This window comes from Vipera ursinii (genome assembly GCF_947247035.1).
Source record: "Vipera ursinii genome assembly, chromosome: 6".
NCBI lineage: Eukaryota > Metazoa > Chordata > Lepidosauria > Squamata > Viperidae > Vipera > Vipera ursinii.
In genome coordinates, this window is record NC_139515.1 from 23,175,957 (window position 1) to 23,193,627 (window position 17,671).

Sequence of the window (17,671 nt, forward strand, 5' to 3'; positions counted from 1 at the left end):
TGGAAGGGTGCCTTTTCCCAACAGCAATTTTAAGATCTCTCCACAGGTATTCAATGGGATTCAGATCTGGACTCATTGCTGGCCATTTCAGAACTGTCCAGCGCTTTCTTGCCATCCATTTCTGGGTGCTTTTTGACGTATGTTTGGGGTCATTGTCCTGCTGGAAGATCCAAGATCTCGGACGCAAACCCAGCTCTTTGACACTGGGCTCTACAGTGCGACCCAAAATCCTTTGGTAATCCTCAGATTTCATGATGCCTTGAAGGCAGCAAAAGAACCCCAAAACATCATTGAACCTCCACCATATTTCACTGTAGGTACTGTGTTCTTTTCTTTGTAGGCCTCATTTCGTTTTCGGTAAACAGTAGAATGATGTGCTTTACCAAAAAGCTCTATCTTGGTCTCATCTGTCCACAAGACTTTTTCCCAGAAGGATTTTGGCTTACTCATGTACATTTTGGCAAACTGTAATCTTGCTTTTTTATGTCTCTGTGTCAGCAGTGGGGTCCTCCTGAGTCTCCTGCCATAGCGTTTCATTTCATTTAAATGTCGACGGATAGTTTGCGCTGACACTGATGCTCCCTGAGCCTGCAGGACAGCTTGCATTCCTTTGGAACTTGTTTGGGGCTGCTTATCCACCATCCGGACTATCCTGCATTGCAACCTTTCATCATTTTTTCTCTTCCGTCCACAACCAAGGAGATTAGCTACAGTGCCATAGGTTGCAAACTTCTTGATAATGTTGCGCACTGTGGACAAAGGCAAATCTAGATCTCTGGAGATGGATTTGTAACCTTGAGATTGTTCATATTTGTCCACAATTTTGGTTCTCAAGTCCTCAGACAGTTCTCTTCTCTTTCTGTTGTCCATGCTTAGTGTGGCACACACAGACACACAATGCAAAGACTAAGTGAACTTCTCTCCTTTTTATCTGCTTTCAGGTGTGATTTTTATATTGCCCACACCTGTTACTTGCCCCAAGTGAGTTTAAAGGAGCATCACATGCTTGAAACAATCTTGTTTATCCACAATTTTGAAAGGGTGCCAATAATTTTGTCCAGCCCATTTTTGGAGTTTTGTTTGACATTATGTCCAATTTGCTTTTTTTCCTCCCTTTTTTGTTGTGTTCCAATACACACAAAGGGAATAAACCTGTGTATAGCAAAACATGTGTTCCTGCAATACTTTTCTGTGAGAAATACTTGATTTTCTGGAAAAATTTCTGGGGTGCCAACAATTTCGGCCATGACTGTATTAACAATACTGTACACAAAGATAGCATATTTAATCAGCTTTTGCCACTTACTAAGAGTTCTTTTTATCTTTATATATTCTTCATAAACAGTATATGTTGATTTATTGCATTCCATGTCTTATTCCTTTTGCTAGGCAAAACAGGTGAAGTAGTGGACACAAAATTCTTTGATATGTGGGGTGGAGGTAAGTGCAGAAATAAATGCTTATTTTATAAAATATGTAGTTAATACATTATTTTACTTGTTCACTTATTTGAAGTGGACATTAGCATGCTTATTTTTAATTAAATCCAGTTTATTAAAGCTAAATCTAATAATAAAAACTTGACAAATGTTGCTTTTCAATTTTGGCATTAGATATTTTGAATTAAAATGTGAGTTTTGAATGAAAGTCTTGTAAATCAAAATAGGGGTGGCATTTCCTGTTTGGCAGTCATATATAATTTATGTTCTTTTTTTGCCTTTGGCATTTGTTATATTAATGTTAGTTATCATGTTAGTTGGTTTGCAAGATGAACACTATATAAATTTAATAAATATTAAATGTTGTGTTTCCATTTGATGTAGATGTAGCACCATTCGTTGAATTTCTGAAGACTATTGCAGATGGAACTATTGTATTAATGGCAACATATGACGATGGTGCCACTAAGTAAGTTTGTTTGAAATACAATACTTATTTGGTACAGGTAGTCCGTGACTTATGACTAATGGTTCCTACCCATTATGATTGTAAGTTGTGGTCATAAGGCAGGTCATCACATGACTAGAACTGATTTTACACCCTTTTTTGCAGCAGTTGTTAAGTCAATCCATTGTTCACTATGGGACATTTTTGCCAAAAAGAGGAAGTAAAGCCTGTTTTTTGTCAAAAATGGCATAAATCATGGTCATGTGACTGTGGGATGCTGCCCAGGGACATAATGCAAACTTGTTACCAAGTCACATGATCAAGGGGGTTGGGCCATCAGAAATTCAGAACTGGATCATAAGCATTTTTTGGGGAGGATCAGTTGTAACTTTGGACTCCCCAAACCGCTGAGAATCAGTTATAATTGCTAAGTGATCAGCTAAGGACCACCTGTAACCATTTTTGGAATTTGAAGTATGTAGGCAGGCTGAATCTCACATCTTAGTGTTTGAAACTGAAGAATTGCTTGCTGTGAGTTTTAGCTGTTTCCCCAAACTGGAGACGAATGAAGAGAGTTAAATAAAGCTTTTGAATTTTTGTGGTGATGACTGATTAATAATAGTTTATAACTGTAACTTAATATTTGTAGCAATAAATTAAAAGTGAAATAATGATTGCATTATGCAGCGACTACTTATAATCAAGACAGAATTACCATAAATAATCAAGACAACAAGCAACAGAGGTAATAACACTGCATACACATAACAGCTGTTGCTATTGATTGAACATTAGCTATTCGATTAAACAAGTCAAAATAAGGATGACCAGACACTTTTCACTCAGTCAGCAGTGAAGAGCAGTGACATTAAAGCATGGAGGTCTTGATCTCTTTTATAGTCATCATTAAAATGACCTCCCCTTCTCCCCCCCATCCCAACTCTTACTTATATTGTTCCTGTTTTCTCCATCTATCATTCCATATATCTAATCTGTAAGGAATATTTGTAAAATATGCTGTCAAATTTGCTGTCTAGTAGATTACAATTAGATAAGAGCAAAAGAGGGAGACATGTCCTTCCAAGAATGTGGTCATTTTAAAAGTGGGTTGTCATCATTCAGCAGAGGTTGCTGAATAATGTGCATATGTGTGAAAGTGTACAATATTTGCAGAATAAAGGCAAAATTTCAATAGATTAAGGAAAGTGTTTAAATGAATTATTTTGGTAGATTATATTCTAGATAATATTACATTTCTATAGTAATTCTTAAAATTCTGTTGAAGGCTTACTGAAGAGGCACGGAAACTAATATCAGATTTGGGGAGTACGTCCATCACGACACTTGGCTTCAGAGACAATTGGGTCTTCTGTGGTGGGAAAGGAATCAAAACTAAAAGCCCTTTTGAACAGGTATGTTTTCACATTAACCTTTAGATGACATATTGGAGTGTCTTTTGACTCCAAAACATACATTGCATGTCTTGGAGATGCACTTCAGTAACTGCAAAGATACTTAATTGGAATTAGGAAGAAGGTCTGAGTTAATTTGGATTTGAAGAAGAAAAGTCTTTGGAGTCATATATGGAGTACCTCTACTTAAATCAGATGTATTTTTATCTAATTGTACTGAGATGGTATATGACAGGGATCAGCAACCCGAAACAGCAAAAGAGCCACTCGGAACTGGTTCCGTCATACAGACAAAAAACTGGGAGCCACAAAATGTGCGCTGTGCAAACGGGACGGCGGCGGTTTGGAGAGTGCCCGTGCACCTCTCCAAACCTCCGCCGCAGGCAGCAGTTCTGCAAACTGTTTGGAGAGCTGCTGCCTTCGTCAAACATGGACGAAGGCAGCATCTCTGCAAACGGGGCAGTGGAGGTTTGGAGAGCTGCATGCGCAGCTCCCCAAACCTCCGCCGGCGGAGGAGGACTGGGAGCCGCGGGAGACGGCTCAAAGAGCCGCATGCGGCTTCGGAGCCACGGGTTGCTAACCCGTGGTATATGAGCACATGTGTGCTCAAAAATCACAATTCCCCCTTCTATTCTCGATCACTGAACAGTCTTAGTGCCTTGCTCAGAACTTCCTAGGGTCATATCAATTGTTTGAGGAAGATTTTGAAAATGAAATTTAAATGTCCCCGCACTGTGAACATTAATTTGTCCCCTTCCCTTTGAGTATCTTAAATATTTCTATTCCTGATGTGTTACTTTGGTGTCATTTTTTCTGTTTGAAACTTCTTCTTCTACTACTTATTACTATATTATGATTATGGTTGGTTCCACAGTCATCCAGATATTTACACTGGATTTTTACCCACTTATTGAGTTCTTCTCAAGAAGCTGGGATAGGCAGGTGTTATTATGTATGGATAATCTAACAAAGGACCTAAGAATTATTAAGCTACTATTTAAGAGCATAGGCAATTCTAAGCAAGATTGTTTTTGGTAAATTAGGGTGTTTAAATCTGATAAATTCAACATTTCCAGATATCAAGGAAATCCTTTAAATATTGCTCCCATGGCTCCAATCATGATTAGTTTAATAATAGATTTCTTTTCAGTCTCAACTTTGATCAACTTCAGTCTGAAAGTCCTAATATTTCGTATTGTTTTCCAATTGCTTTTCCTCAACCCCTAGCATTGATGATGATAATGATGGTCAATCACTATAGATTCTTAGGAGGAAAATAAGTAGATTCTGTGAATATGTTATTTGAAAACAATAGCAGAAAATTCTCATACTGATTTCTATGTTAATATTCAGACTTAAGAGCATTGTTGTGCATTAGCTCTTATATTTCATACAGCTTTTTGTTTTTCTTTACTCTGGAACTTTTTTTCCATATGTTTCTTGCCTTGGAAAAAATGTAGCAGGACATAAAAATCTGTACCACCTAACATAAATAAAAATGTTTTTGTAAGTTAGAAAATCTTGTGTTTCAGTGCAACAATAACATATACTTACAGTTGAAATGGCTTTACTCTTTGCAGCATATTAAAAACAACAAGGACACCAACAAGTACGAAGGATGGCCAGAAGTTGTGGAGATGGAAGGGTGTATTCCACAGAAGCTAGAATGAACAATCTGCAATTTGGAAATAGACAATGCAAAAGAACAGTGGAGGGGAAATGCACTTTTCTGCTGCTGAGAGATTGTGGGATTTGGGAAGATAGAGGCCAAGTGTGAACTCCATCATACTAGGATGGCTTGATGCACAAGGCCCATAAAAAGCTGTGCAAAGTGATGGTAAATTGGAACAATTCATTTGACTGGGCATGTGAAATACTTATCCTGCTGGATTGTGCCCTATGTAAATAATTTCCAGGCATGTTTTCACTTTAAAATGTGCATGATTTTTTTAAAAAAACAAAAATGTCAGGCTTATTTATTGTTAAATTGAAGAGATTCTTTTTTCTCTCTTTTTTGTTTTTTGTAAATAAGCCCTAAACAAACAGGACAATTATTTCTGAGCATTCTTATTCTCCCTTCTCTCTCCCCCTTTCTTCCTTGTTTCTAAAGCCACTTATTGTATGTAAATGTCTTTTAGAACCACCCTCAGAAGTAATTAGAGATGTACAATGAATAGTTGAGCTAATCCTGGGCTTTGTTGTATCCTGTTCGATTACAACATTGCTGTGACTGCATATATTTAGACGGATATGTAAATTTTAGAGGAAAAATTAGTTAACTATTTTTATGCTATGTCTGTTGGAAAACCACATTCTTCAGTGACCCCTTTCAGATAGAAGGGGTGGATGTTTGATACAAAAATGTAGGACTGCTCTACAAAGCACAATTAAATGCTTTTCATTAAAATCAATTGTATATCACTATGTCTGTTGCAATTGTTAACTCCTCTGTACCCCATATTTTTTGTTAGCAATGCAGGCTGCTAATACGGCAGAATAATATGTGTGTTGAATTAGAGTTTTTTTTAAAGACCTGAGACCCAGAAGACATGTGAACTGGTTGAGGTCTTGCTAAAACATAAAAAGAAGCCAATGTTGGCAGTTACTCTGTTTTCCCCAAAGTATAAAATTACATTTTTTTAACCAAAAAATCTTAATTCCTCCTGGAGGTGACCTGGTGTGTGGCACTCCTCAATTGGACATCTTTCAGCGATTGTCCCAGTTGCATGATAGACTTAACAATAGGAGAAAGAAAATCCACTGGGAACATGTTTTCCCAAAGTGAAAATGTTACTGTTTAGATAGGCTGATTTGACTAGACCAGGCATGTGACGTCGCATGACGTATTGCGATTTTTCCCCCCATTGCCAGCAATGGGGTGGGCGTGGTTCCGGCATGACGCATCCGGCCTGTGGGCCGGCAGTTGGACATGCCTGGACTAGACAGACCACACAAAATCATATTTTTGCAGGTGCTTATAGAGAATGCATTTGAGGTCTCTAGACCATTCACTTCTAAAAATGTCATCTCCCCATTTTCTTGTCAGTACAACAGCAGGGAAGGGCACAATGATCCTCCATTTTAATAATTCACATTGCTTCATAGTGACATTGTGTTAATTGAATTATAGCAGTTGGCTTACAGTTCTAGGTGCCTCTAATGGCATTAGGGAGTAAAATCCAGGGGAGTTCACAGGGAGCTTTCGAATGCCCAGGAAGCCTTCCACTCTTTCGGTATCGTTGAACTGCATTAGACCACATTCCTTGCAAAAATTATTTCCACTCCCTTCATTTTCAGAAAGTTATCTGGAGAAGGAAAAATGTAAAATGCCTCTTGTGGGAATATTCTTGTAGAAAAATTTAAATATGACTCTTGGGATTGTCACTTTTTTCCTTTTTGTAAAGGTGACGGTGGCAATTTTGCAGTTCTGTTTTCCAGCTCAAACAATGAACAAGCATTTTGGACATCTCTGCTTTACAGAGAGACTTTAGCAAGAAGTAAAGTATGAATAGATGGTTGCTGGGATGTCAGGATAGATCCTGTCAATATGTATATTGTCAGTCTGAAATGAGGTGATTAAAATATCTATTTAAAAAATATTGGGGAAAAAGTTAGGCAAAGAAGTTAATATTGTTGGAGTAATGAAATATTTGCACTGAAAATATTAAAGCAATACTGGAGATTAATTACTTCATGTAGTTTAAGAGAAACATCTAGCTTTTCAATGCTAAGATTTCACGACTGGAATATGAGCTACTTTACTGTTTTAACCTGTTCGTGTTAATCTTTTTTCTTTAATTTGCTGTAGCTTAGCAATAAGTACATCAGAAACAGACCAATTATTTGTAAAGTACTTTGCAGAGGCTCCAACTATGTTCATTGAAATAAAATCACTTGTCCATGTATTATATTTTTTCATTAAATAAAGTTTTAAAAAACAAAATCTGGATCCGCTCAGGAAGAACCCCTTGTACTTGGTATATGCTTTTTTTCTCTTTTCTTTTTTTGGGATGGAATACACAAGAATCACAAGGATGAGCATTTCCAAAATGCCGTAAAAGTGTGACAAAACCATGAATTAACAAAATATTCTGGTTAAGTGCTGCTCTGTCCACCTTCTCTTGATGGCTGAGTACTAATAATATAAATAGGTGGTGAAAATCAATTGACGTGTAACTTAAATTACAAAATATTAGTCTGACCTGATCAAAATATTGCTGATTAAATCATTGTTGGGGAACTGCAGGAAAGAAATATTTGATTAAATGTGGAAGTCTCTATTGGCACTATATGCTCCTTCACAGAAAATACAGCTACAGAAACATTACACTATGGCCATCAAGGTTAACATCATCTTGCTATTGTGAACAAATACTGTGATGTATGGATTTTTATTTTTTGTGAATCTATCGCATTTTGTACTCCAGCTCTGCTTAGTGCATTTGGTCACCCATGGAGAATGGGTGCTTTGCCTTTTTATATACTTTCCTCAACCTGAGAAAATAAGTATTTAAATGTGTTACAGGTCCCTAAGCACCCATTTCTATTGTTCTGGTACCATTATAGTTGAATTCAGTCTGATGTTCGATTTTTAAAAAAATGTTTTCCATATCTTAAGGCTATTAAAAATACTGCTGATAACACGTGTCACGCTAGTTTTCTGTAGCTTTCCACTTTTAAGAATGATTGACATCAAAAAGCTATTGGCAATAAACCTTTCAGGAGAAAGGGATCTCCAGCCACCAAACTATTTGTAAACTTGCTTCCATCTGTTTCTGTTAATTAGTTCCAATAGTAGAGAAAGGCAAGTGAGCACATAAGTTAATATTTTATTGACAAAATGAGAATCAACAAAAATGAATAAGGTAACCTCAATATAGCAGCAAAAATTGTTCTTAAATGAGAAAAACAGTACCATACATTATTCCCAATATGTTTTGAAATGTGCTCTTGAATCCCAATTCTCTTTTGGTAAATAATCTTAACAAAATTGAGCTTTTCTGTCTGCTTCTATATTTTTGAGAGAAATGTGGAAAGGCTGAAGAGCATTAAGTAGAAGGAACTAAGACCTTAATGTGAATGCAAGTCATATTTTGAAGGGCAGTGTTCTTATATAAAACTTAGAGATAGCTGAAGCAGTAAATAATATTTTTATGAGTTGCCTACCATTTCACGAGAAAATGTATTTAATGGAAAAACTAAGTTTATCATTTATAGATTACAGATAGTGATGAAGTTAGATGCAATCTGATGTACATTTAGTTGGGAGTCAAACCCACTGAAATCGAGAACATGCAAAACAAATCCAAGCAGAATTGGACTACATTGTGTGGTATTGCTGGAATGTTTATAAAACCATAAGCCAACCCATTGTGCTTAGGATTTTATATTAAACAGTGGCTGGGAAGCAAGCTCAGTGAGAGTTAATAAACATTCTGTTTTGGAGTAAAATTAGAGGATTCTTCAACGCCCCCATTCTTATATTGTTGATGCTGGGAAAAGTCTTCAAAGGCAGAGATACAGCAAATCAAGCCAAACCAACCTATTGAGGAGATCACAACCAGATGACTGTTCCCTTCAGATCAAGGGGCAATTTTTAAAAATAGCCAACATCTTTGCATGAAGCAATGGAATATTTCTGTAGCTATCTGAAAGGAAGAGAAATCCCTGGTATGGGTAATTAATTAAAAAAAGTAATACATCTGCACAACTTTCCATAACCACAGAAAATACAACAGATTAGATTAAATATCAGATAACCTTTATTGTCATTTTTACTGTGGGCACAATGGCACATATTAAAAATGAAATTTAGTTGCTTGCTTTTAAAGTGTACATATACATAACACACATTTAAACATACTATATACAACATATGGATAGACCTATACCCTTACATATAAGTAACATATAAATATTAATCACTATTCATTTTGAATACATAACGGAGGAAGCTTTAGAGTTCACAAGGTTAATATTGTATGGCACAAAACTGACTGAATCTGGATGTTCTGCTTCAGATACTAGAGAGCCTCCTCCCAGGAGGTAACAAGGAAAACAGGTCATGAAGATAACATATCATGTCCCAGACAATCTTATGGACCCTGCTCAACAACGCTTATGTGCTATGTCCTGGATGGAAGGAACTGCCAATGATCTTTTCAGCCATCCTTGCCACTCTCTGCACCACCTTCCTGTCTGAAGTAGTGGTGCTTCTAAACCAGACTGTGATGCTGTATGACGATGCTCTTGATTGTCCCTCTGTAGAAAGTGGCAAGGATAGATGAAGGAAGATGTGCTTTTCTCATGTGATGCAGAAAATGCAGGCACTGCTGTGCCCGTTTCACCAGTGTGTCGCTGTTGAGTGACCAAGCTAGCCTACTTGTTAACTGCACACCCAGGAATTTGATGCTGGTAATCATCTCCACAGGTGAATCATTAATGCACAGAGAAGTGTGGCTGTGCCTGCCTTTTCTGAAATCAACAATGATGTATTTGGTTTTTCCAGTTTTTTCTGTTTTCCTTACACCAGTTCACCAAACCCTCAACCTTTTTGTGGTAAGCACCCTCATTGTCATCATGCATAAGGCCCACTACTGTTGTATCATCTGCAAACTGCACAATATGGTTGGTGGCAAACCTACCACAACAATCATGGGTCAACAGGGTGAACAGCAGTGGACTTAGGATGCAGTCCTGAGGAGAACCTGTGCTCAAGAAAATGGTGTTAGAAATATTTGTTCCAGCTCACATACATTGGGGCCTGTTGGTAAGAAATCCAGAATCCATTTGCACAAAGGGGTGTTTAAGCCTAAAAGGGTTAGGCTTAAACTGAAGTCGATCTATGGATGTAGTCCAAGAATGGTCTATAGTCTTCCACATATTGCTAGTTACAACTTGCCAACAGTTTGTATATTCAGGGAAAAAACCAAGCTCCTTTGTGCATTAGAAAATTCCATTTCAAACAATCAAAGAAAATCATAAGACAGTATTTTGGGGACTGAATTGTAAATTGATTGATTGCAATTCAACCAGAGTAATATTTAAAATTGCAATTCTATATTCTGAATTTCATGTATGTACAAAAGAACACTAGAAATACCTAATGATGCACCACAAAGAAAAGCTCTCTTCATCCCAACACAATACCAAGCATCTTCTTTCCATTTCTATAAAGTGTAGTTGAAATGAAGGCATTTATGAAATATGACAGATGAGAAGAGTGATTCTGTCTCTGGATATCTTGCACCAAGATATTTCCCTTCGCAGTGTAGATGATAGAGGTAGTCCTCTATTTAATCATTCATTCAATGACCAAAGTTACAACAGCACTGAAAAAAGTGGCATGACTGTTCTTCATTGCAGCATCCCCATGACCACATAATCGGTATATTGGCAGCTGGCATGTTTATAAGTTTTAAAATGTAGTTTATAAAAATAAAGCACCAATCTGATAAAGCTATGTAGGCAGCTGTGCAATCTGCAATTGACTTCATAGATGTATTTATTCCATATGCAAGGGGTCCTCAACAGGTACATTATTTATTTCATGGTACATTGTACAGTATCTTTAGAAATCAATGTCACGCCTATTATTTCCTTTTTAAAAAATGAGACTGTTCTGAAATGCATCGCAATGAAGACGTAATCAAGATGCCTCAAGGGAAAACAGGAACACACTTCAGTACTTGAATACTACTGTACGATTGCCACAAGCACACAGTTCTGTTTCTCTTGTAGAAGATAATATTTGTAGTTCAGTGTTGAAATGAGTGGTCCTTGGTGCTCTCTGAGTTTGGTTGTTTTCTTGCAGATGTTTCATTACCAAAAACAGGTAACATCCTCAGTGCTAAGACTGATCAGTGCTAACACTAACGATGTACCCAGTTTGGCTAATGAAATCTCTGTGAGAAAACAACCAAGCTCAGAGAGCACCAAGGACCCCCCTCATTCTGTTTCTGTCTTAAATGAAAGAATAGAACATTGGAATAGAAGTTAGTGAAAACACACGAAATACACTGTTGTTTTACAGCACACCATCTGTGTCAACAAGCTTGTTCTCTAAAGCTGAGGACTGTACCAATGACACTAGCTCTCAACTTATGGCAGTAATTGAGCCTGCAATTTTGGTTGTAAGTCATGATCATCATAAAGCATGTCATCACATGACTGTGCTCGATTTAATTTTTTTGTGATAGTTGTTAAGGGAATGCAGCAGTTATAAAGGGAATGCCATGGTCATTAAGTGAACACCACAGTTATTAAGTGACCCATTGTTCACTATGGGGCATTTTTGCTGGAAACTAGAAGAAAACGTCTGTTCCTGGGGGGTGGGGGGGAAACATAGTCATGTTGATCATGGAATGCTGCAAATGGTTGTAAATATAGGCTGGTTGCCGAACACGCAAAATGTAGTCACAGGCCTGCAGGGAGGCAGTCATACATAAGAGACCAGGTCACAAGTTCCTTTTTCAGGATCCATTGTAACTTCCAATTGTTGCTAAGCGACCAGTCATAAGTCAAGGACCTGTATAAAATCTACTCTAAGAAATCTATCCAGCCATTTTTTGGGGTTGTGATTGATTAACCAAGTCTTGGATGCTTTGCTTGAACATCAGTATTGTAATGTAGTGGGTCCGACGCAAGGAAGAGACACCAGCCAGAGTACATGTTCAGCTCTTTATTGGAAGGGGGTAGCGTACTGGGGAATGAGGGTTACCTGGCCTCCTTAAATACCTAGCCAGGTAGGCGGACAGCCAATGGGGTAGGCCCTAGGTTTCCCGCCGAAACTGGGTTTCCCGCCAAAACCGTTCAGGCCAATGCCCCCTGGTGGCTGTTGCCATGCAGGAGCCTGCATACATAACAAGTATCATTCCCAACTATCAGTTGTTGTGCAAATGATTTTATGGATATTTTATAAACAGAATGTTCTCATTACAGGAGAGCAAGATGCCTTATACAGGATATTATTTTAATCTTTGAATGTTAAATCTAAGGTAGTCTGATTTCCTGGGCAGTAAATTCACTAAAGTACTGCATGTGACTGAAATATTGAAAATCCACAGCCCTTGTCGACTGAATTACACAAATACACTGTCCAAAGTATGCAAATTTCTCATGTAATCCAAGTTCCCAGGTGATTTGTTGCTATTTCTTCCAAGTTGCTTTTTCCACAAAAACAAAAAGCTTTCAACCTTGGACTCCAGAGAAAATGTTCATTTTTCTTTTGCCTGATCCATGAAAGATATTTAAGGCAATTACTTTCATTTGCAAGTATGAACATCAGTCACAGTCTCACATCTTCTGCAGCGTACATAGCAACACCAAACAAATTTACACTCACATCTTTCCACATGCCTGACCACTTGAGTGTTATATCCACGGCCGCAGCAGAGGAGGTTGCATCCATCCAGTCCAGCTGATGTGCGATTGCATTCCCTCCCTTGTGTCCCAGAGACCCCCAGTTTGCGATCTTCCATACAATAGTTGGGCGATCTGTTGATATACAGCAGGTCCTCTTTGTGGATTGGGATGTTTCTCTGGCTTTTTTCTTTCCTGCGTATTTTTCTTCTTAGTCTGTCAGAAATCTGGATACTGTTCTCATACTTTTCTTTTAAAAAACTGCCAACTTTTGCAAAAGACGACATGGTTCTCCAGCAAGTTTTCAGAGCACAAGAACCAGATACGCCGTGACAGCGGCAATCGATGGACATCAGTTTTGCTATTGCCTGGAAGAAAAATTAAAGCAAGCCACAATTAGAAAGGATCAACTCTCTCTTAGGTAGCATACCAAGCATATTCCACAGCATATGAATATCTTTTATTATTTATAAATTGCTTTTTCTTATATAGCACAAATACTGAATGCAGTTTTCATATGGACCAAAAGACTAAACTAGGCAATAGCTTCAGCCATGGGATAGGTTATAGTATATTGAACAGTAGACAAAGTGGCAGCAGCTTGGGTATTCATCATCAGGTTTAGACATTTTGTAAGCAATATGGAGGACAACTTCCTGCTTTCATTAAATTGCACAAAATCCCATGCACAATATAATAATCTGTGAGGGGTGCTTGGTGCTCTTTGAGCTTGCTTGTTTTCTTGCAGACATTTCATTACCCTAACTAGGTAATATCTGATGATGATGTTACTTAGTTTGGGTAATGAAACGTCTGCAAGAAAACAAGCAAGCTCTGAGAGCACCAAGGACCCCTCATTTCAACCCTGAGCTACAGATATTCTCCTTTACTGATAATGCTCTGAAATCTCAAGGGAAAGGTGGACTGCATGTACCATTTTGATAGCCTTTACTGCTTAATGCAGTTTCTGGGACCATTCAGATTTCTGCATCAATAAAGAAGGGCCAGGACATCAATATTCATTCTACAGAAAATCATATGCATGATTTGTGCAGAAAACCAGATATGATATCAAAGGAGGAATGAAGTGGCACTAGAATATGAGCTAAGCCCAAGAAATCTTTAAAAAAAACCACGATCCCTCCCTGATTCTCTTCAGTATAATAGGGAGAGAAGGAAAATACTCTCAGGTTTTCTGTTACTCTAGCCCGGGGGTGTCAAACTCGCAATGTCACGTGACGTGTCGCGACGTATCACGACTTTTTTGCCATTGCCGGCAATGGGGTGGGTGCAGTTTCTCTATGATGCATCCGGCCCATGGGCTGGCAGTTTGACACCCCTACTCTAGCCTGTTACGCTAAATTAGAGTTCCAATATTTCTTGTGAGAATATTTCCTGACCTACTTTAAAGAACTGACAACTTTCCCAGTATTTTCAGACTGTATGTACCACACACATATATATTTTCCTCAAAGCTTAACTTCCACATAGAAAGTGCATTATTTTTAGTGTAGCCCATTCTGAAGAACACCCTGGTGGAGAAAGCTTCTTTAATGGAAATTCAGTTGTTATTGAACTACAGCGTTGAGTAGACCCAGCCAGCATGTTCAATGATAACAGAGAGTAGGATTTGTAATTCACTAACATCTCAAAGGCTCTCCATTCTTATTTGCTGAGGTGGAGCTAACAAGGAGAGCAAAGAGACAAAGTAGCTATGATTACATGAACCCCCTATTCACACAGGATCTAAATAAAACAAATGTGTAGCTTCCTCTCATCAGTATTTATGGATACATGGGACAGAAGATGGAAGGAAAAAGATCTGAATCCATACCAGTCTTCCTGCTTCATTATTATGCAGATTCATGACCATCAATCCATTTCTATCTTTTCTGGAGATGTTTTTTGTTGGACCATCTAAGAACTTCCTGCTCAACCACATTCCATACTGGATATCATCAGAACATCCACCCCAGTGCCAGCCTTCTCTGGCTGAGCCACTGTTTTGTAACATGGAATCACAGGCACAGTCAGTCAGATTCCCTGTGCTGCATGAATGTGTCACTGAATGCACCAGGCCAGCTGCCATCACAGCATAGATAAATGCTGTTTCTTTGGTACCTACAAAAAAAAGTACTTGTTAAAAAAAATATCAGCAGTATGTTCCTGTGATTAATTGCTAATGCTAACATGCAACTAAGAGTCGTACCATCTGGTTTCCCTCAAGAAAATTAGTTCTTCTATCTGAGTCAATCCAATCCAATCAATGAACAACTTAATTTGAATCTGAGCCATTAATGGGACCAATATGCTGAAATTATATGAATGAGTACAGTAAATCATAACATTTCCTCAAGAAACTTTTGTTCATACTCCACAGTTTCTTCAGAAATGAATATATTTGCACTCCTTCATTTATGAAATTGGAGGATCCAACTTCTCAGCTAGCATCACTTTCCCCCAGGGCTAATGAGAACCTGGTTTAGCTTGGCCAACATTGATGCAAGAGTTCAGGCTTAAGCCTTCCAAAGCACCTCCCAACCACTAGTGCTGCCAGCTAAGAACCTACCGCTGCTCAACTCATAGCCAAAGATGGAGAAAGCAGGAGTGGCAGAGATGGATGAAGGATTAGTGGAAAGTGCAGGCACTGTATCCGGAGAGAGTAGACAGTTCCACCGCTCATGTCTGAATTGGCTCTGGCATTCTCGGATGCCCAAGCGTGCTCCTTCTTGGATGCTGTGCAGGAGGTATGGTTTCTTCTTGCACAGGTCCTTTTGGTGACCATTCAGCGGCAGGTTACCACAACCCAATTTCTCTGGGACACCAAAGGACGCAATACCCAGCCACCTGCAAAAGCATCCCGGGGTGAGGCCCAAGTTCCATGTTTTTCATATTATGTTAACAGATAGAAAGGATGGCCCACAATGAAACCTCTATAATCAACAACTGTCATTGCTCCACAGAGTGATGATGACTGGAAAAAAACAATGTGCCACCATTATCAAAACCCCTGTGGACAAAGGAGCAGAGACTCATGACGCCCATACTAAGTGATAGTCTCTTTGCCAGTAGTTAATAAGATTAATTATATGCTAAGAATCAGGACTCTGGGAACTACATGATATTTCTTCAGTGATTTCAAAAATAATTGAGATATTTACAAGTCTACAGATCTATAAAAATTAAAAATGAGTAATATCCAGAATACCATGAATTTCAGTCTCATGCCTCAAGTTACATTTCAAAAACTCCCAGAATTCCACAGCCAGCATTGCTGGGAGTTGAAGTCCACCCATCTTCAAACTGTCAAGGTTGCGAAACACTGATAAAGCTTGGCCCAGTGCTGCTGTTTTTTGAGTAATCAGAGAGTGATTTTTTAAACCTATCTTGAACATGCTAAAATAACAACATTCACACTTAACAATTTGTTTCTAAATAATGTCAGATAGCACAAAACAAGCTGCGTTGGAATGCCCATCAATACAGATTTATTTTGTAGTCAGAAAGATTAAGGGGCCCAGAATTCTGATTGTGTGTTGTTGTTTTTCAAAGGTTGTTATTCTGGCACAATTGTTGGGAACAAGGAACGGTTTGATTATATTTAAAAGACATACACATGCCTTTAAATGGCCTTTGGGCTTTAGGGAAATGTAGTAAGGGCAGATTTAGTCAATACTTGGGGCTACTTTCACACAACATTAAATAAATATGTATGCACGTATACACATACACTCATTCAGATCTCTCTCACACCATTTAGACTAGGGTCCCCAACCCCTGGTCTGTGGACCGGCATCAAGCCTTGGCATGCCAGCAACTGGGCCACACAAACAAGCAAAGACCCATCTACAGGATGCAGGCAGCCGGCAAAACCATGCCCTCTCCAGTCCACGGAAAAATCTCTCTCCCTGGAACAGGTCCCCAAAAGGTTGGGGGCCACTGATTTAGACCATCAGATCATACTGTAAACAAGCAGCTGGGCATTTATTTAGAGAAATAAAGTAGGTAATGCATTCCCTATGGTTTTGTTTTGTTCAAGCTCCTTTTGACTGATCTATAATTTCATAAAAACTCTTGTCTTGACAAAAATCTGCATGCCATGCCTTTTTTTCCTTAAGATCCCAGTTTAATAATATTGACCCAGACTAGAGCATAAATAGTGCTAAAGGGGCTCTATTTTTTTTTTAGAAAAAAATATCAGCTGTGAGATTTCAACTAGCTCTGGGTTTCTTCTCCTTTGGAGGGATTCAAAACGTGTTGGATAGAAAATAAAAAAGTGACTTACCTTATCATCATTTAGGAACTATCATCATTGCCATTACTTGAGCCTTATTAAGGGAAGGACATTTGTATGGGGAATCGATCAGGCTCATCAATGATGTTTACATTCCAAATTATAGCCCGCACGGGAGAGGCAAAAGCCTCATTTGCAACGCTTCACCCAAGAATAATAACCGGATCGCTTAGGTCAGGGGTCGGCAACCTCGGCTCTTTTATGACTCGTGGACTTCAACTCCCAGAATTCCTGAGCCAGCATAGCTGGCTCAGGAATTCTGGGAGTTGAAGTCCACGAGTCATAAAAGAGGCGAGGTTGCCGACCCCTGGCTTAGGTTGTGGGCAGAAATATCCTTCTCTGGGTATTACTAGAGAACTCCGCTTCCTCCCACGCCCGGCTCCAGCGAGCCCACGCTACTCACATCCAGTTGGCGTGGGCGCCGCAGCGGCAGACTTCCCACAGCACCGCTGTCCACAGCACGCACAGGCGAGGCAGTCCCAAGGGCGCCCCTTTCTCCATAGCCAACGCATGGAGCTCCTTGGACAGCCAAAACTCTACCTTCCCCCCCCCCCTGCTCGCTCCGATGCGGCGAGGCAGAAATGCGGGCACCGGGATCCGGCTGGCGCTTGAACCCTCCTCAACCTCGCACGCTTGCGAGGCGGACTCTGGGGAAGCCAGTTAAGCGCGAGGAGGATCCCCCCGGTCCGGGATTTAGCTGCACCAGCTCGAAGGTGAG

General features: G+C 39.1%; 2 protein-coding genes across 6 annotated transcripts in view; one reads left to right on the plus strand and one right to left on the minus strand.

The window, feature by feature from the left end:
• FAM3C (FAM3 metabolism regulating signaling molecule C) overlaps positions 1 to 7,921 on the plus strand; it is a 43,473-nt gene extending 35,552 nt beyond the window's left edge. For all 5 annotated transcript variants that reach the window (XM_083366672.1, XM_083366676.1, XM_083366675.1 and 2 more), the window contains 4 exons: positions 1,390 to 1,440; positions 1,824 to 1,908; positions 3,173 to 3,299; positions 4,880 to 7,921. In XM_083366672.1, coding sequence (XP_083222798.1) covers positions 1,390 to 1,440; positions 1,824 to 1,908; positions 3,173 to 3,299; positions 4,880 to 4,969 — 353 coding nt within the window. In that variant the 3' untranslated portion in view covers positions 4,970 to 7,921. The remainder of the gene's footprint in view (positions 1 to 1,389; positions 1,441 to 1,823; positions 1,909 to 3,172; positions 3,300 to 4,879) is intronic.
• Positions 7,922 to 11,975: 4,054 nt separating this feature from the next.
• On the minus strand, positions 11,976 to 17,482 carry WNT16 (Wnt family member 16). Its single transcript, XM_083365183.1, has 4 exons — positions 17,357 to 17,482; positions 15,229 to 15,506; positions 14,494 to 14,780; positions 11,976 to 13,027 (listed from the first exon to the last, which is right to left on the minus strand). The coding sequence occupies exons 1-4, from the start codon at positions 17,452 to 17,454 to the stop codon at positions 12,563 to 12,565; spliced, it is 1,128 nt and encodes a 375-aa protein (XP_083221309.1). The 5' UTR covers positions 17,455 to 17,482; the 3' UTR covers positions 11,976 to 12,562.
• Positions 17,483 to 17,671: the final 189 nt, after the last annotated feature.